This window comes from Amblyraja radiata, chromosome 2 (genome assembly GCF_010909765.2).
Source record: "Amblyraja radiata isolate CabotCenter1 chromosome 2, sAmbRad1.1.pri, whole genome shotgun sequence".
Classification (NCBI taxonomy): Eukaryota; Metazoa; Chordata; class Chondrichthyes; order Rajiformes; family Rajidae; genus Amblyraja; species Amblyraja radiata.
The window spans coordinates 136,982,386-137,009,437 of NC_045957.1; the positions used below are offsets into that span (position 1 = coordinate 136,982,386).

General features: G+C 42.5%; 1 protein-coding gene across 1 annotated transcript in view; it reads left to right on the top strand.

The window, feature by feature from the left end:
- The window catches only part of gmds (GDP-mannose 4,6-dehydratase), a 666,455-nt gene that overhangs the window by 262,066 nt on the left and 377,337 nt on the right, over positions 1-27,052 (top strand). Inside the window, exon 7 of the mRNA XM_033016353.1 lies at positions 4,692-4,819. Coding sequence (XP_032872244.1) covers positions 4,692-4,819 — 128 coding nt within the window. The remainder of the gene's footprint in view (positions 1-4,691; positions 4,820-27,052) is intronic.

Here is a 27,052-nt window from a genome sequence, read left to right on the forward strand (position 1 = left end):
ATGTCCTTCCTCAGATTTGGAGACCAAAACTGTACGCAATACTCCAGGTGTGGTCTCACCAAGACCCTGTACAACTGCAGTAGAACCTCCCTGCTCCTATACTCAAATCCTTTTGCTATGAAAGCTAACATACCATTCGCTTTCTTCACTGCCTGCTGCACCTGCATGCCTACTTTCAATGACTGGTGTACCATGACACCCAGGTCTCGCTGCATCTCCCCTTTTCCTAATCGGCCACCATTTAGATAATAGTCTGCTTTCCTGTTTTTGCCACCAAAGTGGATAACCTCACATTTATCCACATTATACTGCATCTGCCAAACATTTGCCCACTCACCCAGCCTATCCAAGTCACCTTGCAGTCTCCTGGCATCCTCCTCACAGCTAACACTGCCCCCCAGCTTAGTGTCATCCGCAAACTTGGAGATATTGCCTTCAATTCCCTCATCCAGATCATTAATATAAATTGTAAATAGCTGGGGTCCCAGCACTGAGCCTTGCGGTACCCCACTAGTCACTGCCTGCCATTGTGAAAAGGACCCGTTTACTCCTACTCTTTGCTTCCTGTTTGCCAGCCAGTTCTCTATCCACATCAATACTGAACCCCCAATACCGCGTGCTTTAAGTTTGTATACTAATCTCTTATGTGGGACCTTGTCGAAAGCCTTCTGAAAGTCCAGATACAACACATCCACTGGTTCTCCCCTATCCACTCTACTAGTTACATCCTCGAAAAATTCTATGATTCGTCAGACATGATTTACATTTCGTAAATCCATGCTGACTTTGTCCAATGATTTCACCACTTTCCAAATGTGCTGCTATCCCATCTTTAATAACTGACTAGCAGTTTCCCCACTACCGATGTTAGACTAACTGGTCTGTAATTCCCCGTTTTCTCTCTCCCTCCCTTCTTAAAAAGTGGGGTTACGTTTGCTACCCTCCAATCCTCAGGAACTACTCCAGAATCTAAAGAGTTTTGAAAAATTATCACTAATGCATCCACTATTTCTGGAGCTACTTCCTTAAGTACTCTGGGATGCAGCCTATCTGGCCCTGGTGATTTATCGGCCTTTAATCCATTCAATTTACCCAACACCACTTCCCGACTAACCTGGATTTCACTCAGTTCCTCTATCTCCATTGACCCGCGTCCCCTGCTATTTCCGGCAGATTATTTATGTCTTCCTTAGTGAAGACGGAACCAAAGTAGTTATTCAATTGGTCCGCCATATCCTTGTTCCCCATGATCAACTCACCTGTTTCTGACTGCAAGGGACCTACATTTGTTTTAACTAATCTCTTTCTCTTCACATATCTATAAAAACTTTTGCAGTCAGTTTTTATGTTCCCTGCCAGTTTTCTTTCATAATCTATTTTCCCTTTCCTAATTAAGCCCTTTGTCCTCCTCTGCTGGTCTCTGAATTTCTCCCAGTCCTCTGGTATGCTGCTTTTTCTGGCTAATTTGTACGCATCATCTTTTGCAATACCTTCCCTGATTTATTCTTTTGCCAAACTGGGATGAACAATTTTTGTAGTTCATCCATGCAGTCTTTAAATACCTTCCATTGCATATCCACCGTCAACCCTTTTAGAACTAATTGCCAGTCAATCTTGGCCAATTCACGTCTCATACCCTCAAAGTTACCTTTCTTTAAGTTCAGAACCGTTGTTTCTGAATTAACAATGTCACTCTCCATCCTAATGAGGAACTCAACCATATTATGGTCACTCTTGCCCAAGGGGGCACGCACAACAAGACTGCTAACTAACCCTTCCTCATTACTCAATACCCAGTCTAGAATAGCCTGCTCTCTCGTTGGTTCCTCTACATGTTGGTTTAGATAACTATCCCGCATACATTCCAAGAAATCCTCTTCCTCAGCACCACTGCCAATTTGATTCACCCAATCTATATGTAGATTGAAGTCACCCATTATAACTGTTTTACCTTTGTTGCACGCATTTCTAATTTCCTGTTTGATGCCATCCCCAACTTCACTACTACTGCTAGGTGGCCTGTACACAACACCCACCAGCGTTTTCTGCCCCTTAGTGTTTCGCAGCTCTACCCATACCGATTCCACATCCTCCAAGCTAATGTCCTTCCTTTCCACTGCGTTAATCTCCTCTCTAACCAGCAACGCTACTCCACCACCTTTTTCTTTCTCTCTATCCCTCCTGAATATTGAATATCCCTGGATGTTCAGCTCCCAGCCTTGGTCACCCTGGAGCCATGTCTCCGTGATCCCGACTATATCATAATCATTAATAGCTATCTGCACGTTCAACTCATCCACCTTATTACGAATGCTCCTTGCATTGAGACACAAAGCCTTCAGGCTTGTTTTTACAACGCTCTTACCCCTTATACAATTATGTTGAAAAGTGGCCCTTTTTGATTTTTGCCCTGGATTTGTCTGCCTGCCACTTTTACTTTTCACCTTGCTACCTATTGCTTCCACCCGCATTTTACACCCCTCTGTTTCTCTGCTCACCCATTTAAGAACCCCACCACCTCTTATTCTCTGTTTATTATTGTTTTCTTCTTTCCCCCCTACATGTTGGGTCTGAATGCTTTCCTTCTCTGCCTCCTGCCTCACACACTGTCTAATAGCTTTCTCTATTTGAGTCCCTCCCCCCAACCATTCTAGTTTAAAGTCTCCCCAGTAGCCTTTGCAGATCTCCCCGCCAGGATATCGGTCCCCCTCAGGTTCAAGTGCAACCCATCCTTTTTGTACAGGTCGCACCTTCCACAAAAGAGGTCCCAATGATCCAGAAATTTGAATCCCTGCCCTCTGCACCAGTCCTTCAGCCACGCATTTATCCTCCACCTTGCTCCATTCCTACTCTCACTGTCGCGTGGCACAGGCAGTAATCCCGAGATTGTTACCTTTGCTGTCCTACTCTTTAACTCCCCTCCTAACTCCCTAAATTCTCCTTTCAGGACCTCTTCTCTTTTTTTACCTATGTCATTGGTACCTATATGTACCACGACCTCGGGCTCCTCTCCCTCCCCTTTCAGGATATCTTGGACACGTTGAGACACATCACAGACCCTGGCACCAGGGAGGCAAACTACCATCCGGGTCCCCCGACTGCGTCCACAGAATCGCCTGTCTGACCCTCTAACTATAGAGTCCCCTATTAGTATTGCTCTCCTCTTCTTTTCCTTACCCTTCTGAGCAACAGGACCGGTCTCTGCACCGGAGGCCCGGCCGCTGTCGCTACCCCCAGGTAGGCTGTCCCCCCCAACAGTGCTCAAACAGGAGTACTTATTGTCAAGGTGTACAGCCACCGGGGTACTCTCTAGTCCCTGCCTGTGCCCCTTGCCTCTCCCAACCGTGATCCACTTGCCTGCCTCCTGTGGTCTTGGAGTGACCACCTCCCTGTAACTCCTATCAATGACTTCCTCGCTCTCCCTGACCAGACGGAGGTCATCGAGCTGCTGCTCCAGGTTCCTAATACGGTCCCTTAGGAGCCCCATCTCGATACACCTGGCACAGATGTGGACGTCTGGAGGGCTATCAGACTCCATGACTTCCCACATCTGACATCCTGAACAGTAAACTGCCCTGGCCCTCATACTCCCCTTACCTAGGATACAATACAAAACAAACAGCTACAATACAGTACAATCAGCAGGGATCTGACTCCCAATCAGCTGCTCCCTCTTGTCTGCTTCCACCAATCAGCGGCTTCCTCAAACCCACTTGTTTTTGAAGTGGAACTTGGAACGTTGCAGATTTCAGCTCCTCCCTCCCTCTGCCACCTCTCCAACGGCTCTCAGGCCTCTGTAGAAGCAAGCCCCGCGCTCCTCTTTAAATCCTACCGCTCGGGTGTAGCTCCTCCCTCTGCGACCTCTCCAACGGCTCTCGGGCCTCTGTAGAAGCAAGCCCCGCGCTCCTCTTTAAATCCTACCGCTCGGGTGTAGCTCCTCCCTCTGCGACCTCTCCAACGGCTCTCGGGCCTCTGTAGAAGCAAGCCCCGCGCTCCTCTTTAAATCCTACCGCTCGGGTGTAGCTCCTCCCTCTGCGACCTCTCCAACGGCTCTCGGGCCTCTAAGAAACTGAAGATCTTGGAGAAATCCCACGCGGTCACGGGGAGAACGTACACACTCTACAGACAGCACCTGTAGTCGGGATCGAACCCACATCTCTGGCGCCGAAAGCGCTGTAAGGCAGCAACTCTACCGTTGCGCCACCGTGCCGCCCTGTGTACTGTTAATTTATATTACCTGATTAATGTTTGCCACATTTAAATAATTGTAACATATTTTTTAAATGTTTCCTCTTAAGAATTTTGATGAGCTATTTGAGAAAAGATAAGGTCTACAATATTCCAATTTTTTTCATCTTCAGACTTCAACATTTTAAGAATAACCATTATAGCCTTGAGCATCTGCTGATAGTTGTATTAATTTTAATTAGCTTGGCACGTGTTTTGAAGATCCAAATATGTTAAAATTATTAAGTAGTTTCTAAATGTACTTTCAAAAGTTGTTTACTGTATAAATGGAGCTCTTGGCTGTTTAGTTTGAAGCTTCTGGGTTTACTTAACTGACAGATGATCCCATTATGCTAAAAAAAACCTAGTAATTCTTAAAATGTTAAATTAATTTTTGTTTCTATTTTGATGCAGTTAAACAGCCAGGATAACTATACTGATGTTATCTGTTATCTTTGTTTCAGGGGCTAATTTCGTAACTCGGAAAATTAGTCGGTCAGTGGCTAAGATTCACCTCAGACAGCTGGATTGTTTTAGTTTGGGCAATCTGGATGCCAAGAGAGACTGGGGTCATGCCAAGGACTACATTGAGGTAGGCCATTGGCCTAAGGCTGTTCTGAAGTATTTCCCTGCCTGGATGATACGTTTCACGCATCATCTCGAAAAACTGCTTGATCTGTATGTGTATCTTTGTGAACTTGAGCCAGAGGAGAGTTGCTAACACAGTATACAGTCAATTACAGCCCAGGGAATTCAGTTACATGGTGGGCTACCCCAGTCCTGACCTGACTAAAATACAATCTTTCTCTTCATTCAGAACAGCTCTAAGTTTACATTTCATTGCTAACATAGTGCTAGAGGGTCATTCTGAACTCCTTAACAACATTCTTATTTTATTTTTCACCCTTTGTTTGTGTCTTTTGATAAATGGATAAAGATTCAACCATGTGGGCATTTTAAAATATTTTTAGATGTGTTCTCTATTGTATGGTATGGAGCTACTAGTGAGACTGTATTTAACTCTGCTAGACAGCAGCAAAAAAAGTGTCTGGACTGGGCTCACTTGTTTCCCTCAGTTGGGTCCTGACAGATTTCCTGTGCTTACAATGCTATTTCTGTCTTTTTGAATCATACATCCCTGGGACACAGACACTGGTTTTCCAGAACTATTTACGTAATTTGAACAGAAGCTAGAAAAGCCTACAAAGCAAGAAAAACTGACAGTTTAATAAGGGTTCAGCAACAAGTTTATGGTAAATGCCTCTGTGTGGGTATACTTTCTCTGTGAAAAAACGCAGCAAATCCAGATGTCTGCTACTGGTTGTACAAACACCACAGAACATTGTACTGGTGATATATTTGGTTCCGATTTAAGTTTTAATGATAGATTTAAACTCTGATTTTAACAAATGGTATATATTTATACAGAGCGTTTACTCTATTAGAAAGGTCAGTCTGTAATTAGAGATGGGGAGAGAAAATTAAAATTGCCTTATATTTTGCAGCTTTGTCACAATTTTCCTTTGTTGAACCTTTCCCATTACACGTAGTCTTTGGCATAACTAGGGGTCTATGGAATTTTGGGCAACTTGCTCTCTACCTCACAAGTTGAGGATGATTAAACAATCTGAGCAAATATCTCTTTCATTAAATTCTAATATGTTTATCAAAGGCCTATTTCGTTAGCTTTCATTAAAATACAGATTTTTTTTTTAAATTGTTGCTGTTTCATAAGCCTCATAAAAATCTAGCACATAAAGATTGAATGAGTCTGGTTTAAATGCTGTGGTCGCTAACAAATGGCAGTGCGAGAAGCCAACCAAAATATGAGCAATCTTTTTTAAATTAAATTTGGCTGTCTAAATTAAAAAAAATTAAGTCTGCTCCGATCTTATCTGTAGTTGGTGCAGGAGTTAAAGCTGCCAATGCCAGACACATTTTACTACAGTGTGTTTAAAGTATCGTAGTGTTCCTGCTTTTTGAACTCTCGCAGCAGAGTAAATGAATTAATAGAAAAGTCTTTGTACTAGTTTTGGTTATTCTCATCCTGGACAAATTCAAAATATTTCATCATTACCTCTGCCTAATCAGCCTAGCATGTAAGTGAGAACTAATTGTGAAGTTAACTGCACTCACCATTATGATGGAGGAAATCTGACAACTTCTGGCATGAATGTCTGTACAACTGAAAGTGGAAATCTGGATTTTGGCATCAAGTCATTCCCTCCTCCTCCACCGGGGGCATTGCTTTACACTATATAATCTTCCGAAATCAGTGAACTGGTGAGAACTTGATGTATTCCCAAACTATCCATGTTGCTAAGTGCATGATTATGTTACACTATGTTTAAGAGTTTTTGTAATGGTGGGCGGCGCGACTTGTCAGCAGCGGCCTCTGCAGTCCCTCTGTCTTTTTATTGTTTTCTGTCTTGTTTCTATGTAGTTTTTATTGGGGTTTTTTTTGTCGGGGTATGTGTGTGTGGGGGGGGGGGGGAACTTTAAGGTCTTTCCCCTGCACGGGAGACCCGACCTTTTCTTTGTCGGGTCTCCGTTGTCGTTGGGGCTGCAACGTAGAGCGGCCTCCAACAGGAACGACCTGGGGCTCCAGTCGCGGAGCTGCGGATCTACTCACCATCACCGGAGCTGGCCGAGTCCGGAGCGGGTGGAGCTGTGGTGGAGCGCTGCTGTGACCCGACACCCGGAGATTCGGAAGCTCCTACCGCAGGTCTGCGGACAGTAATACCGGGAGCCCGCAGGTCCCTGGTGGGAGACCGCTTTTTGGGGCTTCCGCAACGGCGACTTCTCCCGCCCGAGTTGCGGGGTTGAAGATTACCTGGAGCGGGGCCTACATCACCGCCCCGCGCGGCTTGGAATGGCCGCGGGACTTTGTGAGCGCCCGCCGGGGCTCCAACACCAAGAGCCCGCCGGGGGCTCCAACACCAAGACTCGGTGTGTGGCCTTGCATCACCCGGCGTGGCTTTAATGGCTGCGGGACATTTAACATCGCCCGCCGGGGGCTTTGACTCTGTCTTTGACTCTGACATGGGGGGGAGAGGGGAGTGCAGGGGAGAGATGTTTTTTTTGCCTTCCTTCACAGCGAGGAGAAGATGCACTGTGAAGGATGTTTGTGTAAATTGTGTTGGGTCTTGGGTCTTTTTTGTTTTGTATGTATGGCTGCAGAAACGGCATTTCGTTTGGACCTCAACAGGGTCCAAATGACAAATAAATGTATTGTATTGTATTGTATTGTTCTAAAACAGAGTTATTACTTATCAATCTCCCCAACTCAAAATCGTTCCCTTGGGTAACATTTTGATACTTGTTACAATAATCATTCATGGGCACTTCAATACTAGATTTCAGTTTTAGTTTGCATCTTTGATAGTGCTGTAAATTTCCTAGCCTTCAATATCTTTTATATTTTTATTTTGCACCTTGAATTTCCAACAACTGGCATTTTATAATGAAAAGAAAAAATCTACATATTCTGGGCAACTGAAATAGAAATGGACAATTCTGGAAATATTCAACAGATCAGTCAGCACCTATGGAGACAGAAACAGAGTTTCAGGTCAATAATTTTCCGTGAGGATTGTGTCGAGTTATTTTTGTATAGGTTGGCTCTAAGTCAACTTTGAACTTTATCTGTTTTGAAGTTCTTCTAATGTTAATAGCCTTTAACCTGAGGGAGAATATGTTGTGTTTTGAACACCTCTTACTTGTTCACAGCCGTGACTGCTTTTTTGTGATGGTTGAGCTAGTTTTGTTTGTTTTTATTCCAAATTATATACAATTTGAAATAATTAGAAAACCATCACTTATGTTCCCCACGCAAATGCACATTTTGAAAGACAGCAAAACCCTGGAATTCTTAACAGCAAATGTAACAGTTACTGGGCAATTATGACGATAGCATTTTTTTTTAAGAACTTGTTTCTTGCTCCATTTCTCTCTGTTGAATTGTTTGAATTTGTCCAGAACATACAGTGGCTTGCAAAAGTATTCATACCCCTTGAACTTTTCCACATTTTGTCACGTTACAACCACAAACGTAAATGTATTTTATTGGGATTTTATGTGATAGACCAACACAAAGTGGCGCATAATTGTGAAGTGGAAGGAAAATGATACATGGTTTTCAAATTTTTTTACAAATAAAAAACTGAAAAGTGTGGCGTGCAAAAGTATTCAGCCCCCTTTACTCTGATACCCCTAAATAAAATCCTGTGCAACCAATTGCCTTCAGAAGTCACCTAATTAGTAAATAGAGTCCACTTGTGTGTAATCTAATCTCAGTATAAATACAGCTGTTCTGTGAAGGCCTCAGAGGTTTGTTAGAGAACATTAGTGAACAAACAGCAGCATGAAGCCCAAGGAACACACCAGACAGGTCAGGGATAAAGTTGTGGAGAAGTTTAAAACAGGGTTAGGTTATAAAAAAATAACCGAAGCTTTGAACATCTCACGGAGCACTGTTCAATCCATCATCCGAAAATGGAAAGAGTATGGCACAACTGCAAACCTACCAAGACATGGCCATCCACCTAAACTGACAGGCCGGGCAAGGAGAGCATTGATCAGAGAAGCAGCCAAGAGGCCCATGGTAACTCTGGAGGAACTGCAGAGATCCACAGCTCAGGTGGGAGAATCTGTCCACAGGACAACTATTAGTCGTGCACTCCACAAATCGGGCCTTTATGGAAGAGTGGCAAGAAGAAAGCCATTGTTGAAAAAAAGTCATAAGAAGTCCCGTTTGTAGTTTGCCACAAGCCATGTGGGGGACACAGCAAACATGTGGAGGAAGGTGCTCTGGTCAGATGAGACCAAAATTGAAGTTTTTGGTCTAAATGCAAAACGCTATGTGTGGCGGAAAACTAACACTGCACATCACCCTGAACACACCATCCTCACTGTGAAACATGGTGGTGGCAGCAACATGCTGTGGGGATGCTTTTCTTCAGCAGGGACAGGGAAGCTGGTCAGAGTTGATGGGAAGATGGATGGAGCCAATACAGGGCAATCTTGGAAGAAAACATGTTAGAGTCTGCAAAAGACTTGAGACTGGGGTGGAGGTTCACCTTCCAGCAGGACAACGACCCTAAACATACAGCCAGAGCTATAATGGAATGGTTTAGATCAAAGCATATTCATGTGTTAGAATGGCCCAGTCAAAGTCCAGACCTAAATCCAATTGAGAATCTCTGGCAAGACTTGAAAATTGCTGTTCACAGACGCACTCCATCCAATCTGACTGAGCTTGAGCTATTTTGCAAAGAAGAATGGGCAAAAATTTCAGTCACTAGATGTGCAAAGCTGGTAGAGACATACCCCCAAAAGACTTGCAGCTGTAATTGCAGCGAAAGGTGGTTCTACAAAGTATTGACTCAGGGGGGCTGAATACTTTTGCACGCCACACTTTTCAGTTTTTTATTTGTAAAAAAATTTGAAAACCATGTATAATTTTCCTTCCACTTCACAATTATGCGCCACTTTGTGTTGGTCTATCACATAAAATCCCAATAAAATACATTTACGTTTGTGGTTGTAACGTGACAAAATGTGGAAAAGTTCAAGGGGTATGAATACTTTTGCAAGCCACTGTAGTTCTTTGTGGAAAGACCATATGTCTTTACTTTGTCTAAATGCCCAAATGTGTAAACCTGATTATTTTAAGTCAAAGGAAAGAGGACTAATATTTATGTTGCATCTTCCAAAACATCAGCATAATTTCAGTGTACTTTATCGTGTAGATAAAGAATACAGATTAAATGCCCCTAGGTTTCCACAAGGACAATGAGAAAATATTGGTGAAGAAAACTGTTACTTTTTGCCTGAAGGTTGTCATAGAATTTTTTTGCATACCAATGAGAAGTTTAATGTCTGTGCCAATGATAGCAGTTTCTATCAGTAAAGAATTGCCACCATGCTACAAGCTACTAATATTGGCATTGATATTCTTCCCTTACTTGTCAGTGTCAAACACTTTCTGAGGATTCAGTGGATAATATTTTGGAGAAGGAATCCTACCCAAATTACCCTCCCTAACTTGGGCATATTAAAAATAGCAACTATCCCTACTAGACTTTAACTGAGAATATTTAACAGCTCAAAGTGAATCTGACAAAGACTTTTCCAATGAGCACGGTTGTGTTCACATGGAACACAACCGTGAACCATGGAAATTTCGCGATCTATCATGAAACATTGATCTATATATATGATAAATGTTAACCTAGCGTTTAACTATTTCACAATATGATATCTGTAAATTTAATACTATGTTCCTCTGATATTCATCTCATATAGTTGTTTTTGGATTGGGTTTAGAATTTACCCTAAATAGTAGATAATCATTTGCTTTTATCTCAGCCTTTTAAATTATTTTGTTTAAAATGGCATGAAGAAATAAGGAAAACAAAGGGTATGGATGGTGATTAATTACCAACAGACCATTAGAATGCAATCAGATCTACCCAGATCTGAGATCTGAGAGCAAGGACAGACCCGGCGAGAGCAAGGAAAGAATCGGAGGCTGACAAGAATGAAGATGTGGTGGCCACCAAGAACAAGGTCGGACCCAGTGGCCGACGAGAACAAAGACCTGGCAGGCCACCCACGGCCATGTGCGGCGGCGGGCCGCTGACTGCAAGGAGAAGCCCCAAAGACCGGAACGTCGAGGAGGGAGACGCTGGCGACGACGGACGCGAGGAGTGGGCCAGCAGGAGAGGAACCTGGGTATTGCCTCCAGCGAGTTCATGGCCGGCTGTAGGAGACACCCCCCTGGGATACAGAGGCGGTCGGGCGAGGAAAGGACGCCGGGTCGAGAGCCTGCAGCAGCCTGGGGCTTACCTGGGCTCACCTGGATCAGAGGTGCTCCAGCACTTCCAACATATGGATGGGACTTTGGACGTTTCACTTTTTCTTTGTAAACGGAGTCAAAATATGGCAACTGTGCATTTGTGGGTTGTGCAAAAGAATTATACTGTGCTGTGCACACGTGACAATAGAGAACCATTGAACCAATATAACATTTTGTTTTAGTGTGTAGTTTATTCATACAGCATCTTATTTTGCATCTGTGATTTCTTGTAACCAATCATTTAGATTAGAAGTTCCTGAAGCATGGTTACAATTGTTTTCCAAGATTTGGATAACAGAATTGAATTCAAAAGGGGATAGCAATACCAGATGGGACCCTAGTTCAGAGATTATGTCCACTGCTATCTCACGAACATTTACAAAACCAGACCTAATCATGCCGGGAAAATTTGGCTTTATTTTCTCTTCTTTGAAAGGCTGAATCTTCAGCTTCATAATAAATGGCAAACAACCGCACGTTACAGATACTACTTTTACATAGGCAACGTCATCTTTACTTTTCCCATGTGAAATAAATGACAAAGATGGACAACTATAATCATTTTCCAAAGTGTCAAAATGCCTGAGTTTTATAGCAGTTTAGGTGAATTAAAGTAGCTGGCAAAAGTCCTTATTATCAATGCCATGATTAAGGAAGCCTCCTGATAGCTTTGGTTATAATCTTTTGCACTTTTTCAGCTCTAGTTGTAAAGATTATTATCTGAACAAAAAGATCTGGTTGAAGGTAAAAGTGAGTGTTACCGAATGGTCGCGGTAAAATGGTAGTGCTCGAATTCCCGTTACAAATTTAATGTAAATTCAATTGTAGGAAGAAGTGAAATGGTATTCATTATGAATTGTGAAGAATATAGCTGCAAAAATACAGAGAGATTACCACGATGTGACGGCAACACCTTTCAACCAAGCTATGGCAATTGTTAGATTATATCATCTACTGAGTAATGAACCAAATAAACATCATCCACGCCAAGTACCGAGGACGAATGGACTGACTACCGCCTGATATGTGTCATAGGAGAAGAGAGGCAGTCAAAGCCCGCTTTGAAGAACTACTCAACCTTGAGTCTCTCCTTGACGTGAGTTCCCTTCGCTCCATCCCACAGCAACATATTCAGACCAATATGGCTGTGGCTGACAAGAGGCCATATACATGCAGAAGGCTCTGTTGCTCTCACATTAGCCTCATTAGCCACCGTAGAGCCCACAAACCTGGGGAAGGAGCAAGTCACACTCAGTCCCAAGGGAATGCTTAAGAAGAAGAGGAAGGGCAGTGGATTGGTCCCAATATTGTGACTGATATGTTTCTGCTGTTGTTATCCTGAGTGGCCACTGTGTTCGTAAGGGTATTACATATTGCACAATTAGTATATGCCAGACATTTGGGAATTAAATAGATTCTGACTTCAGTCAACTTCTACACAAATTGAGCTCCATGTTCTAGCTGATGCCCTTCTCTAATCATGTTTATTGTTCAGTGAAGATTCACAGATGTAACATTATTTAGTAGCTAGAAGGACATAACACATCAGCATTTACTTAAAGGAATCAATTGTGAGGATTGTGAATTAGTCAGTTATTGATTGATGTTCCTTCATTCATTGACTGGTCATTCATTCTTAAAGCGTGCTAAAATCTGCAGGAGTTTGTGCATCAGATGCTGAAAGACTTGGTCCTGAATTTCAGCCTCTGGTTGTTCTCAGACTTCAGTGCATTATTTGGCACTACCTCTGGATAGTAGCATGATTGGGTAAATGGGCAGACCATGTGCATGGCAGGTCAAATAGCGGGAACGAATAGAGGTCGGTGCAATAGTCCGTGTCCATCTAAGGTAACTGGAGGAATTTAGGGAGTCAGGCAGTAATGGGTAGGGAATGGACAAGCAATGTTTCCAGTCTGAAGAACAGAGTCTTGACCCAAAACATTGTCTGACCATTCTCTCCCCAGATGCTGCCAGACTTGCTGAGTTTCTCCAGCAATTTGTTTTTTGCTCCAGATTCCAGCAGCTGCAGTTTCTTGTGTCTCCATCTAAGGTAATTACATCGTTAATGTACATGTGGACTTAGGCAACATCAGTGTGCATTCATGAGTGATTTTTCCATCTCCTACCCAAGAACTGCCTCATGTTTTCTGGTTTTGTTTGGTGGTTCATCTGAGCTCAGATTCCGCATTCAATGCCAGTTTTTAAATATCTACAATAGGCACTAAGTGCTGGAGTAACTCAGCGGGCCAGGCAGCAACTCTGCAGGAAAAGGATGAGTGACTCTTCTTCCAACCATGTGTGCAAGAGGCATGTGGTTAGTCAATGTATGGGGTGAGCAAGATGTCTTCAAAGATTTGTTCATCACTAAAGGTGAAGGGAAAATCGTTATTCTGCCTTTTAATAGACAACTAGACTAAGTGGGACCTGTCACACAGGAGACTTGGTCCCCCAATGCAATATTCCATCACTCCACCCATAGCCCCAACTGCACAGGCACAGCTCATTTCCCCTCATCCCTAGCACTCTCTCCTCCTCCTCTTTACCCTCCCTCTTCTTTCACCTCTCCTCCTCCTCCCCTCCCTAATCCCTCCCTCACCTCTCTCTCCCTCTCCTTTCCCCTACCCTCAGTTACACCCTCCCTCCCTCCATAACTCCTCTCCCATCCTTATCCCCTCCTACCCTCTATCTCCCACCTCCCGCACTCCTCACCTCCCCATATCCCTCCTCACCTCCCCCACTGCCCTCCTCTTCCTCTATTCCCCACTCTCTACCTCCTGCACTTCCCTCTCCTCTAATCCCCCCTCCACTCCCTCTATTCCCCTTCCTCCCCGACTTTCCCTCCCCACCTCCCTCTTCTATTCCCTCTCCTCCTCCCTTCCCCCAATCCCTCCCTCACCTCTCCTTTCCCCTACCCTCAGCCACTCCCTCCCTCCAAAACTCCTCTCCCTTCCCTACTCCCCCCCCTCTCCCTCTATCCCCTCTCCTCCCCCACTCTCCCTCCCCAATATCTCGAGGTTGCCGCTCCTCTCCCTTCTCGCATGCCCCGGAGGAGCATCAGCCGTTGGCGCCATTAGAGCCAGGCCTTGGATCGGCCCAGAAGCACCAGCAGCTCTGGTCGCTCCAGCGTGTGGGCGGGAGGGGGGAGCTCGGAGAAACGATGGGGGAAGAGCCATGGGGGAGAGGGGCGGGAGCCAGCGAGGGAGACCAGAGGGGAAGGGGCTAGAGCTACAGGGTGTTGCGATGGTGGTGCGTTTGGGACTCATAGCGGGTGCTGGATGCTCTCCGCCGGGATCAGACTCTCCGCATTCCGTTTGGCGACATCTCTGAGGCCGGGCCGCTTCCGGTCCCTCAGAAAATTGTGTCCAGTTGGAGACCTCTGCTGGCCACTTACAGCGTCCCTCAGCTCCAGTAAAGACGCGATGGCGCAGGAAGGGGCGGACCGTCCTGGGGAGTGACAGGAGAAGAGATTAATCCACTTGACGCTGACTGGCAGGAGAGGAGATCGATCTACGCCCGCGCTGTTTTTACGATTTTTAGACCTCACTGACTTTTACAATATACTACCGATCAGAACATAACTTTTTGCACTCGCAGCACAGGAGAACGGCGAGTGAGCTGACAAAAAAAATCGTAGCGCTATTGCGTACCATTTTTGCGCAAATAGAAAAATCGCGTAAACTGGAAGAGCATACGATCAGAGTTTTAGATATGTAGATATAGATGCAGATAGACAATAGGTGCAGGAGTAGGCCATTCAGCCCTTCAAGACAGCACAGCCATTCACTGTGATCATGGCTGATCATCTACAATCAGCACCTCGTTCCTGCCTTCTCCCCATATCCCTTGACTCCACTATGTTTAAGAGCTCTATCTAACTCTCTCTTGAAAGCATCCAGAGAATTGGCATCCACTGCCTTCTGAGGCAGATAATTCCAAAGATTCATAACTCTCTGGGTGAAAAGGTTTTTCCTCATCTCCGTTCTAAATGGCCTACCCCTTATTCTTAAATTGTGGCCCCTGGTTCTGGACTCCCCAAAATCGGGACCATGTTTCCTGCCTCTCGCGTGTCCAATCCTTTAATAATCTAATACATTTCAATAAGTTTGCCTCTCATCCTTCTAAATTCCAGTGTATACAAGCCCAGTCGCTCCATTCTCTCAGTCCCGCCATCACAGGAATTAATCTTGTGAACCTACGCTGCACTCACTCAATAGCAAGAATGTCCTTCCTCAAATTTGGACACCAAAACTGCACACAATACTCCAGGTTTGGTCTCACTAGGGCTCTGTACAACTGCAGAAGGACCTCTTTGCTCCTATACTCCTCCTCTTGTTATGAAGGCCTTCATGCCATTCGCTTTCTCCACTGCCGCTGTACTTGCATGCTTACTTTCAGTGACTGATGAACAAGGACCCCCAGATCTCGTTGTACTTCCCCTTTTCCGGACTTGACACCATTCAGGTAATAATCTGCCTTCCTATTCTTGCCACCAAAGTGGATAAACTCACATGAATCCACATTAAACTGCATCTGCCATGCATCTTCCCACTCACCCAACCTGTCCAAGTTTTAACTCAAGATTGGGCACCAATAATTTTTGAACAGCAGGATGATGAAGACATGATCATCATGAAACTAACTTTATGTTAATGACTGCTGTTCTCTTGACTACATATTGCATATTTCCTTTTAAAATTGACTTTACAAAATAAATTTTCATCTTTAAAGGTAAATAACACGGCAATGAGAATCACAGTTGTGTTGGTTTTCAACTCTCAATGCCAATATGCAAAAATATATATTTTGCACAGTGATCCTGCACAGGAAACCAACAGACATTTATGACTTGGGCTAAAACATCTAACCCTGTCCGTGATCACATTATTGCCGGTACTTATGTTGATGCAATTTGTTGTGTTGCATTGATTGCTGAATTCCTTACATAATGCCAAATATATTTGAAAACTCTTGTGAAATGTTTGCCATCCGAAAATAGCTCAAACATTTTTTGATTCTGTTGATGTTTTGCCTACTTTTGGAATTATTACGCAATTCTCAAAAGTATCATTTTATTCCTTTGCCATCTTGGTTATTACTAAGGTTACTGTTCCCAATGGCCTATGAACTCAACTCATTTGTGAGGGACACAAAGTCCCTTCTGTTTTGTCAATCCACTGTGGTTGCAACGGATTGCCAAGTATAACATTTTAATTTAGCTTTTGTAGCTGTACTGATTCTCTTTGTGATTACCTGTGCAGATTATAACAAGATGAGCCTTGTTACCTTCATCAGCCACCATTTTATTCTTAAACCCACTGAGATTAAAAAATATTGGTGTACTTGCAATAGTTTTGGTAGAATTTACAGTACTTCAAAACAAGGATCTGCAGAAGCTATTTTACATTAAAAGACTCAAAGTATTTTTATGGAGTAACTCACCCGGTCAGGCAGCATCTCTGGAGAAGATGGATAGGCCTATCATACAACACCCCCCCCACCCATCTCCATCTGTCACTTGCTAGACTTTGTCCTGCATCTCCTTTCTTCTTGCTTTCTCTCCCCCTCCCCCCTCCCCAAACAACTACAGTTTGAAATAATATCCCAACCATTGTTATCCAGAGATGCTGTGTGCAATCAAATTGGTACTCCAGGATTGAAGCTCAACATAATGATTGGCAGAGAAATTTTGTACATTTTTGTTTTTGCTACTGGATTTGAGTTCATTCTTCAAATCGGTGTTGTCCATGTAAAAGTTTGAAAATAGAAGGCAGCTATTCACCAAGATTACTTCAAAACACACCAACGGGACCTTTTGGAAAGGAAAAAAAAAATCATGGAATTGCTGTTTGAATGTTATTCCTTAATTATTGCTGAATGGGAATCATTGCAACATAGACACCTACAGTTCCAGTAAAATAATTCATCAAGTAAGAGTAAAGAAGCAATACTATCATAAGATGGAAAATAAATACCATTTTATCAGTGTGACCTATGTTAGGGCTAGTGATGACTTATTACCGGCGATAAAGGTAGAGATGACCAGTACTGCCACTGGGGATTCAATCTTTTTTTTGCTGCTTCATTTGTTTTCTGTCTTTCCCATCCTCATCACCTCTGCATGGCATTCTGTATAGTTGATCCTTTAAACTGCAACAAGATCCAGTTTCCTATCCTTCTGAGAAAACTGATCATCGATATGATTCCAAACATAAATTTGACATATCCTGTACCTCACCTGAATGAAAATGCGATCAGTTTCTAGGGGGAATCACAGAAGCATTGCCCCACCATTTCACCAATGATTCAATAAGAATCCAGGTGACAATTCCTCAAGTAGGTTCTTCTGGAGAATTAGCAGTTAGACAGGCAATGTTTTGATCTGAGGTGTTTAGTTTGTTCGGTCTAACTGTCCAAATCGAAGATATGTAAATCAAGGGAGGGAGGGAGGGAACTTATTGATTTAGATTTCCTGTGGCGCTGCCATCACACTCAGACAGCCCAAAAGCTGGTTTACTGAGATCCAACAGGTTAAGTGAGGCCCAGGAGAGTCAAATTTATCAATTGAAACCCCATTCAGGGCAGTTTATTTCAACAATATTTGTTATTAAATTATTTAAATACAATATATGAACAATCTGTTTCTTTAGAGGTACTTCACTAAAGCTTTCAGCAGTTTACTTTAGACTTTAAAGATACAGTGTGGAAACATTCCCTTCGACCTACTGGGTCGGCACCGACCAGCAATCACCCCATACACTAGCACTTTCCTACACATTAGGGACAGTTTAGAATTTTACTGAAGCCATTTAACCTACAAACCTGTACGTCTTTGGTGCTGTAAGGCAGCAACTCTACCGCTACGCCACTCTGCCACTCCTGCTTACCAAAAGTTTACATTTTGAAGCATACCAAAAATGCTCGATAGATGTAACAAATAAATAAAATGTCTGCAGGCTTACAGCACAAGGCAACAGCTACAATACAATTTGTAGTGTTATTGCTGTGTCTGACTGTGCTAGGCTAATAAAGAGAACAAAACAAATTGTAGACTAACATTTTATAACATTCCTGAGGTAAATCCTCTGTGTCCCATCTAACATTTATCTGTTAAAAAACGCAGCTTATCTAATTGCTGTTCATAGGAATTTGTGCACAAATTGATTGCTGTATTTAAAAGTTATAATGGTACCTATATTAAAAAAAAACTGCTTAACTGGCTGCAAAAGCTCATGGAACGTAGAACATAAGTGCTGGTCCTTTCATAAGGAATAAAATATAAATGTATTTATATTCCACCTTTCGTAGAGTACAGAATGTTGCTATTACCTACAAAGGTTATCATTTTCTCTGACTCACTCTATACACATGACTGCGTAGCCAGTCACAGTGCGAACTCCATCATCAAGTTCGCTGACGACACCACTGTTGTGGGACGTATCACTGATGGGGATGAGTCAGAGTATAGAAGAGAGATCGAGCAACTGTCCATATGGTGCCAGCGCAATAACCTGTCCCTCAACACCAGCAAAACCAAGGAACTGATTGTGGACTTTGGAAGGAGTAGGAGGGGGACCCACAGCTCCATTTATATCAAAATGGTTGAAAGGGTCAAGAGCTTCAAATTCCTGGGCGTGCACATCTCTGAAGATCTTTCCTGGTCCGAGAACACTAATGCAATTATCAAGAAAGCTCATCAGCGCCTCTACTTCCTGAGAAGATTACGGAGAGTCGGTTTGTCAAGAAAGACTCTCTCTAACTTCTACAGGTGCACAGTAGAGAGCATGCTGACCGGTTGCATCATGGCTTGGTTCGGCAATTTGAGCGCCCTGGAGAGGAAAAGACTACAAAAAGTAGTAAACACTGCCCAGCCCATCATCGGCTCTGACCTTCCTTCCATCGAGGGGATTTATCGCAGTCGCTGCCTCAAAAAGGCTGGCAGTATCATCAAAGACCCACACCATCCTGGCCACACACTCATCTCCCTGCTACCTTCAGGTAGAAGGTACAGGAGCCTGAAGACTGCAACAACCAGGTTCAGGAATAGCTACTTCCCCACAGCCATCAGGCTATTAAACCTGGCTCGGACAAAACTCTGATTATTAATAACCCATTTTCTGTTATTTGCACTTCATCAGTTTATTTATTCATGTGTGTATATATTTATATTATGGTATATGGACACACTTATCTGTTTTGTAGTAAATGATAACTATGTTCTGTGTGCTGAAGCAAAGCAAGAATTTCATTGTCCTATACAGGGACACGTGACAATAAACTCACTTGAACTTGAACTTGATCAGATCTTACAAAAATAATTCATTTTTAGGATCACTGGAGAGACTAACAATTATTGCCCATTCTCAATTGCCCCTTGAAGAAACTGATTTATTTGGCCATTTCAAAGAGCATGTAAAAGTCAACCACACTGATCCAAATGCACATATAGGCCATGCCCATGGTGAATTTCCTTCCTGAAAGACATTGGTGAAATTGAGGGGATTTTACAATAATCCTTTTTTTGTTGTTGTCATTACCAATGGCTTCTAAAACAAAATTCCCACATTCATCCTGGTCTCTGGATCCCTGGTCCAATAACTTAACTGCAGTACCATAATCCTCGTCCCCACAACAAACATTGCAGCAAACTTTAAGCCCGTTATTGTAACAGCATGGCGATACAGAGAGCTGCAGGTACTCGAATATTGAGCAAAACACTAAGACGCCACCTAACCTAGAGGGTCAGGCATCATCTTTGGGTGACGTTTCGGGTCAGTACTCTTCTCCAGATTGATGAGGCATGATTTGATTTCTCACAGGATGCAAAGAGTATCACTTTGGCAATCATGAGTTCAGGCAATGTAATTGTACAAGTAGTGTTTCTAAATCTTGCTTTAAATAATACTCTTATAATTAAGTCACTCTTTAATTATCTCAAAAATTATCTTGTTTTTGATACATCCATTGCATTAATTGTGTTGATGTTGGTCACAGATAAGGGAAGTGCAACATTTGATTGTTGAATTTATGTTGATTGTTATTCCTTTATTAAGATAGGTAATTACTAATAATTCGCTTCGCTCGTGTGTCAAACGATGTAGCTCGCTGTTGGCCTCTGTCGTCGTCCGACATGTTGACAGAATTGTCGCCCAACGCATCGCGTCGTCGCTTCCAGGCATCGCCACGGGGAGGCTTCTGTCATGATCCCCATTACTAATAATAAAACATTCTTTTTACTATTATTGCCAAATAATCACGTGAATATAGTTCCTACACATGTCGTATTATTTTACTTTTTTTCTCTCACATGTGTTTTTCACAATTAGTGCACAGTTCTGAAAGGGCCTTGTCTCACTGCCTTTACTGCAGGAAATAATTTACTTCAAGTTGAACATTTTGGCCTGCCAAATTGTTGGCTCTAAATACTTCTGGTTCCGCTTCATAGCTTTCTCAGAATGTTTTAATGCCTGGTGTGTCTTGTAGGCTGCTGTGCTTTGTGTCTTGGTATTTTTCTACCACATCCTTTTATGGATGAAAAGGAAAATAATACCACAAAGCTGCTTTTTTTCCCTCAGCGTAAAGAAAAATTCAGGACAATGTAAAATCTATTTACCGGTAGCTTGTAAAGAAAATGAGATGTATGCTCTGTTAGCTGCGTGGTAGCACCTCGTGTTGTGAAGTAAATAATCAAATTGTAACTGTCTCATTTCAAGTTTTTATCATTGTTATTATTTCAGGATTAGAAATTGTTCATGTGGCTATTATAAAACTGAGGAGATCCCAGAGAGACTTAGGCAAGCGATATTAAATAGCTAACTTACCTCAATACGGGAAATGTTTTCCTGAGGCTATGTTGAAATGGCATTGAAGTTGGCATTCTTGCATAAAAATAGTAAAGGTGCAGGTGGTAAAAACTTAATGTCCCATCGGGTAGGGAGTGGGGCCCATATTCAGTTTTAAATTATATGTTGGTTAATCCCTGCAATGTGTAGAATGTAGGTACTGTATTTTTAGATTGCTGTAATATCCTGCAAACTTGGATTTTAATTTGGATTCTGCACACTGCTCTCATTCACAATGAAACTCAGTTCGGGCTGCAATCGGGTTCTGATCGTCACCACATCTAAAATGTTTTTGCACAAGGAGCTCTTTAATTAGCTGATTTCACGAGTAAAAGATTGGCCTAAAACTGACAAGTAGATTATCGAGAAAAGCAACTATAAACCTTGTTGGCATAAGTAATCTATTTAAGTGTTCAAATTCCATACATTGGCTAAGAGCTAGAAAGTGGCTGCCGGATAGAAGCTGAGGTTGCAGAGTTATGGTCCTGATATATTGCACGTGCTAGTTCGGGATCAGACCACAGTGGGACACTATGTGCAGGCAGCACCAATGTATATTTCCAGTTCTCCTCTATTACCATTCAAAATGGCAAATTTAGTGACATTCACATTCTCCACTTGATTTTTTTTGTTGATGCTCCATGTTTAGGTTCACCAAAAGTCATGAGAGGGCTTTGAATGTCTGTGGAATCTTACCACAAAATAATTTGTTGGGGGAAGAATTCTGGGCATGAAGTGTCTTGTGTCTGAACTTTATTAACCAGTTCCCTGTCCATACAGATGGGTTGTCTTCAATTTTGTGCACTCTCAGAGTTTTTCTAAATGCTTTTTGCAAACTCATATGGATGACAGTCTTAGACACTGTCATATTACTGAGTTCAAAAAAATTACAAAAAACAACCAAAAGCATTATACCTATTTTCACCCTTTTTAAATCCGTTAGTTTTTAATCAATTCGTATCTATTAAAGTGTTCTGTCATCTTTGCTCTAATAAGAGATAATATTAATTTCACACCAGACTTTGGATCAATAGGCCTGTTTGCTTCCTCTTTAAATAATAAAATATATATTCCAAAACTCAGTATAATCAGTCTACTTTGTTCATATTTTCTAAATCTAGTTATACAAGACTGGTGAGGCCGCACTTGGAGTATTGTGCTCAGATTTGTTTATCTTGCTGTAGGAAAGATGCCATTAAGCTGGAAAGAGTGCAGAAATTTATGAGGATGTTGCCAGGACTCGAGAGCCTGACTATAGGGAGAGGTTGGGCAAGCTCAGACTTTATTTCTTGGAGTGCAGGCTGCTGAGGGGTTTAGAGGCGTTTAAAATCTTGAGTGAATGCATAGTCTTTTTCCCAGGGTAGGGAAATCAAGAGTTTGAGGTAAGATGAAAAAGTTTTAAAAGAAACCTGAGGGGCAACATTTTCAGACAGAAAGTCTGGGTATATGGAACGAGCTGTCAGAGGAAGTTGTTGAGGCCGGTACAATAACAACATTTAATAGACATTTGGACTGGTGCATGGATAGGAAAGATTTAGAGAGATATGGACCAAATGTGAGCATTTACCCAGAGAGTTGTGAATTTGTGGAACTCTCTGTCAAAGAAGGAAGTAGAGGCCAATTCACTGGATGAATTTAAAAGAGTGTTAGATAGAGTTCTAGGGCTAAGCTGAATCAAGGGATATGGGGAATATATACTGATTGTGGATGATCAGCCATGATCACCATGAATGACAGTGCTGGCTCAAAGGGCCAAATGGCCTCCTCCTGCACCTATTTTCTATGTTTCTAAACGGGAGTAGCTAACATGGGACATCTTGGATGAGTTGGGCCGAAGGGCCTGTTTCTATGCTGTATGACCCTGACTGTATGCTTATGACCAGCGATTCTTGAAAGCATATTTGAATACCTCTAATAAAAATTGTTTTCAAAGCAAGGCATTTTCAGATTAATACTGATTCCATTTACAATTCAAGTGTGCTTTTTATTCTCTCTCTCTTCTCTTTTCTCTGAGTTCCTGCTCAACACATTCCATTGTATACTATGACTATGAGATGAACCATACCCTAAGATTGATGATGGTCTCTGTGTTGAAAGGCCTGAATCATTTAGAGGTTGGTAAAGTTTCAACCGGTTGGAGATTTGTTTTAAATCAATAACCATGATGACCAAAAGGAGAGTAAAATACAACCAGATATTTTACACTGCGGTGAAAAATTGATTTGCTTTTGTGCAAGGTTATAAAGCAAACAATCCAAAACAGCAACCCTGTCTCATTTTAACAACATGACTACTCTTTAAAATGCCCCAAAATGTAGCAGGTGAATGAAAGCAAGCAGGTCAGACGTACAAGACCAAATTATTGCCGACATTGGACTTTTCCCTCGAACTGTAATGCCACTAAGTTGCAAACTATATGCTGCACTCTGGTATTTGGTAAGATGAAAAAGTCTTTGCGCTACCTATTATACGTGTTTGACTTGATTGTACTCGTGTCTGATATGATCTGATGTAATTGGATAGCTCGCAAACAAAAACTTTTCACTGTACCTCAGTACACATGACAACACTAAACCAACACCATACAGGTGAACAAGAAGAAGAATACGATTTCCTTAAACTAATGGGCCTGTCCGACGGGCATGCGACTCCATGCAGCAAGCGCGACCTAAAGGGCCGGTCCCAGCAGCATGCGCCTGCATGCGGCAAGCCCGACCCAACGTGGTCGCTTGAGCCGTACGGCCTCGCGGTGCCGGTCCCACTTCGATCGTCGGAGCCGTATGGAGTTGTGCGACATCGCGCGGGGCTCCGAAAAACTGACCAGGTTAAAAAATTCTGCGGGGCAACGGCCTGCCGGCCCGCAGCCGCCTTGACGCCGTATGCACCGCCTCGACGCCGTACGCCCGTCGGACTTCGCTCGAACTTCACGTCACTCACTCGACCTCCGTGCGTACTGCGTCGAGGCAGCTGCGGGCTTTAGGTCGCGCTTGCCGCATGGAGTCGCATGCTCGTGGGACAGGCCCTTAACTTATCAGTCACCACCCAACCTCCTCACTGTAATTGTTCTCTCACAAACTCACAAATTGGAATGTCCATCACAATCTACTGCCTGGGTTGTAATCTGGTTCACTGTCCACCATCTGCTCTCCCCTCCCCTCACCTCTGCTATTGTATCCACACCTAAGCAGCATCTCCTCCCACATTGTGAGCAGTTCCCACCATCAGCAGTCACATCATCTGTGAACAAGGTTTACTGTTCTCAACTCACTGGTATGTTTGTGGACTATTTACATACAAAACATATCACAAGATTCCCTGCAGTCAAAGTTACCTTCTCCCACACCCAGCATTGAATGGGCTTTGGTGTTAAGTATTGGGCCAAAGTGCAAAATGATATGATCTCACTTTTAACTTCCTTTTCTGAACAATAATGTTCTTCAGGAAGCAATGGTTTCCAGCATAATAAGACCTTTAGTGAAGATATAATTCAGATTCCCTGCAATACTGAAAATGTAAGAAGCTACCGATGCTGGAAACTTGAGCAAAAAGCAAACTGCTGCAGGAACTCATTGGGTCAGGCAGCATCTGTAGAGGGATGGACTGAGGAGATCTTGGGGCTGAAGAAGGGTCCCGATCCAAAACGTCATCTGCCTGACCCGCCAAGTTCCTCAAGCACATTGTTTTTTCCTTACGACATATCATTTTGCACTTTGGCCCCATCCTATATACAAAGGCAAACTTTGTTGTGCAGAATATAGCTGGAATAATAGACAATAGGTACAGGAGGAGGCCGTTCGGCCCTTCGAGCCAGCACTACCATTCACTGTGATCATGGCTGATCATCCACAATCAGTATCCCGTTCCTGCCTTCTCCCCATATTCCCTGACTCTGCTATCTTTAAGAGCTCGATCTAACTCTCTCTTGAAAGCATCCAGAGAATTGGCTTCCACTGCCTTCTGAGGCAGAGAAGACATTGGATGTTATCTAAGGAACTGTTATGCTACAATGCTTAGAATTATATTCTGTACTCCATACCTTGCCTTTCACTTTATTGTACTTGAGTTTAGCTTGATCGTATTTTTATACAGTATTATCTGATTTGAATGGATAGCAAGCAAAACAAAGCTTTCCACTGTACCAATGTACATGTGCCAATAATATACTTAAATCGGGTTGTATGGGGTGAAGGCAGGAGAATGGTGTTGAGAGGGAAAGATAGATCAGCCATGATTGAATGTCGAAGAAGATTTGATGGGCCAAATGGCCTTATTCTGCTCCTAGAACTTATGAACTGATTTCAACCTAAACGTAGGATAGGATAGTTAGAAGAAGAGGAGGAAAGCAATTAGCAATAAATAGAAGAACAATTATAGTAGATTTTGGCTGAAAGTAAGTGAAATTTGTATATGCAGAGCTCTGTTTCTGTAGAATTCATAGATGGAGTTCACTAAACTGGAACTCAAGATTGGATTGAAGATTATCGCTTAAAGAGATTCATGGGCAAGCATTTCAGACGAAAGACAACATAGAATGAGCTGAAAGGACACGGAGTGCTGGAGTAACTCAGCAGGTCGGGGAGTAACTCAGCAGGTTGTGCAGCATCTCCGGAGAACATGGATAGGTGACATTTTGTTGAGTTCCTTCTTCAGACCTGAAAATGAGCTGAAGTGGCTATACAGGAGTGGTCCAAGATTGAAGGGAGATAGTAACAATGTTATGATTCAGATGTTATGTGTTTCATTATTTGTTATATTATAATGTGGTGTTCTATTGTGTCCTTTCTTCAGGGCGGTGGAAGATCTCCCTTTACTTTTCTTTTGAGATAACTGCATTCATTAATTCAGCTTATGATGCATATCTGAATAACAACACCTACTAGTTCTATTGTTATCTCAGTAGTGAATGGCTGTGCCCTATCTGCTTATCTTAATTCATCACTACTTTGTTTGAGGCTGATGGATGGTTTAAGTTCGTTTGGTTATCTGAATGTAATAATAGTTCTTTGATGGGCGTAACGTTAACATTTTGCATGACAAAGCAATCCTGGATACCATATGCACCTGCACTATTTTCAAGTGATCTGAAACCTGGTTCGCTTACCAGTAGATAAAATTGACAGACAAGGAAAGACTTTTAGTTCAGAGCCACAAGACATTGGGGATTTTTATATCTGGAGCAAAAATAAACAATTCCTGGGGATATTTCAGCAGGTCAAGCAACGTATGTAGAGGCAAAGGGATAGTCAACTTTTTGGATCGAGACCCTGCATCAGGAAACTATTCAAGACTGTTCATTCATCCAGCCTGCATTTATTTAGATATTAATAGTTCACAGCTTAATTAAGATCATCGTCAATTAAGATCAACTTGTGCAAATTTTATTGCACAGTGAAAACAGATTAATTTGCATTCAATTATGCAAAGCATATTTTAGAGATTAGAAAATATAAAATATTATCTGCAAAATTACATGAGAATTAACCGGTTATCAACATGCAATAAAATTTGCAACATTAGCAAATGTGTTCAGTAAGCACAGTTATTTAATAATCACTAGAAATTTTACTTGAAGACATTTCAGCTGCATAAACTTCGGTTAAATCACATTCTGAGTCTTGTGGACATTTCTGGTTGCCATAGTACAGGAAGGATATGGAGATTTTGGAGAGGGTGCAGAAGAGATTCAGCAGGATGCTGTTTAATTTTGAGAGTCTTATCTCAAGAATAGGGGACATACTAGGGTGGTTTGCACTGGCGTGTCTAAGGTTGAGGAGCTTCCTGAATGAAATATCTAAAATTATGCCAGGAATAGTAAGGTAGATAGAGTCTTAATTCTGGTGTGGAAATGTCAAATACTTCAGCGCATAGGTTTAAGAGGAGAAAGTTTAAAGGAGTTGTGTGAGGCATGTGTTTTACACAGACAGTAATCAAAGCCTGGAATGCCCTGCTAGGGGAGGTGATGAAAGCAGGTAGGGTAACAATGGTTTAAGAGGCATTTAGACAGACACAAATTCCAATTCAATCTTACAAAGTAAAAAGGTTTGGTAAAGGAAGACAGTGAAAGCAACCTTGAAAGAAGAAAAGGAACATTCGTGTCATGACACAAAGAGATCATATTGATTTATGA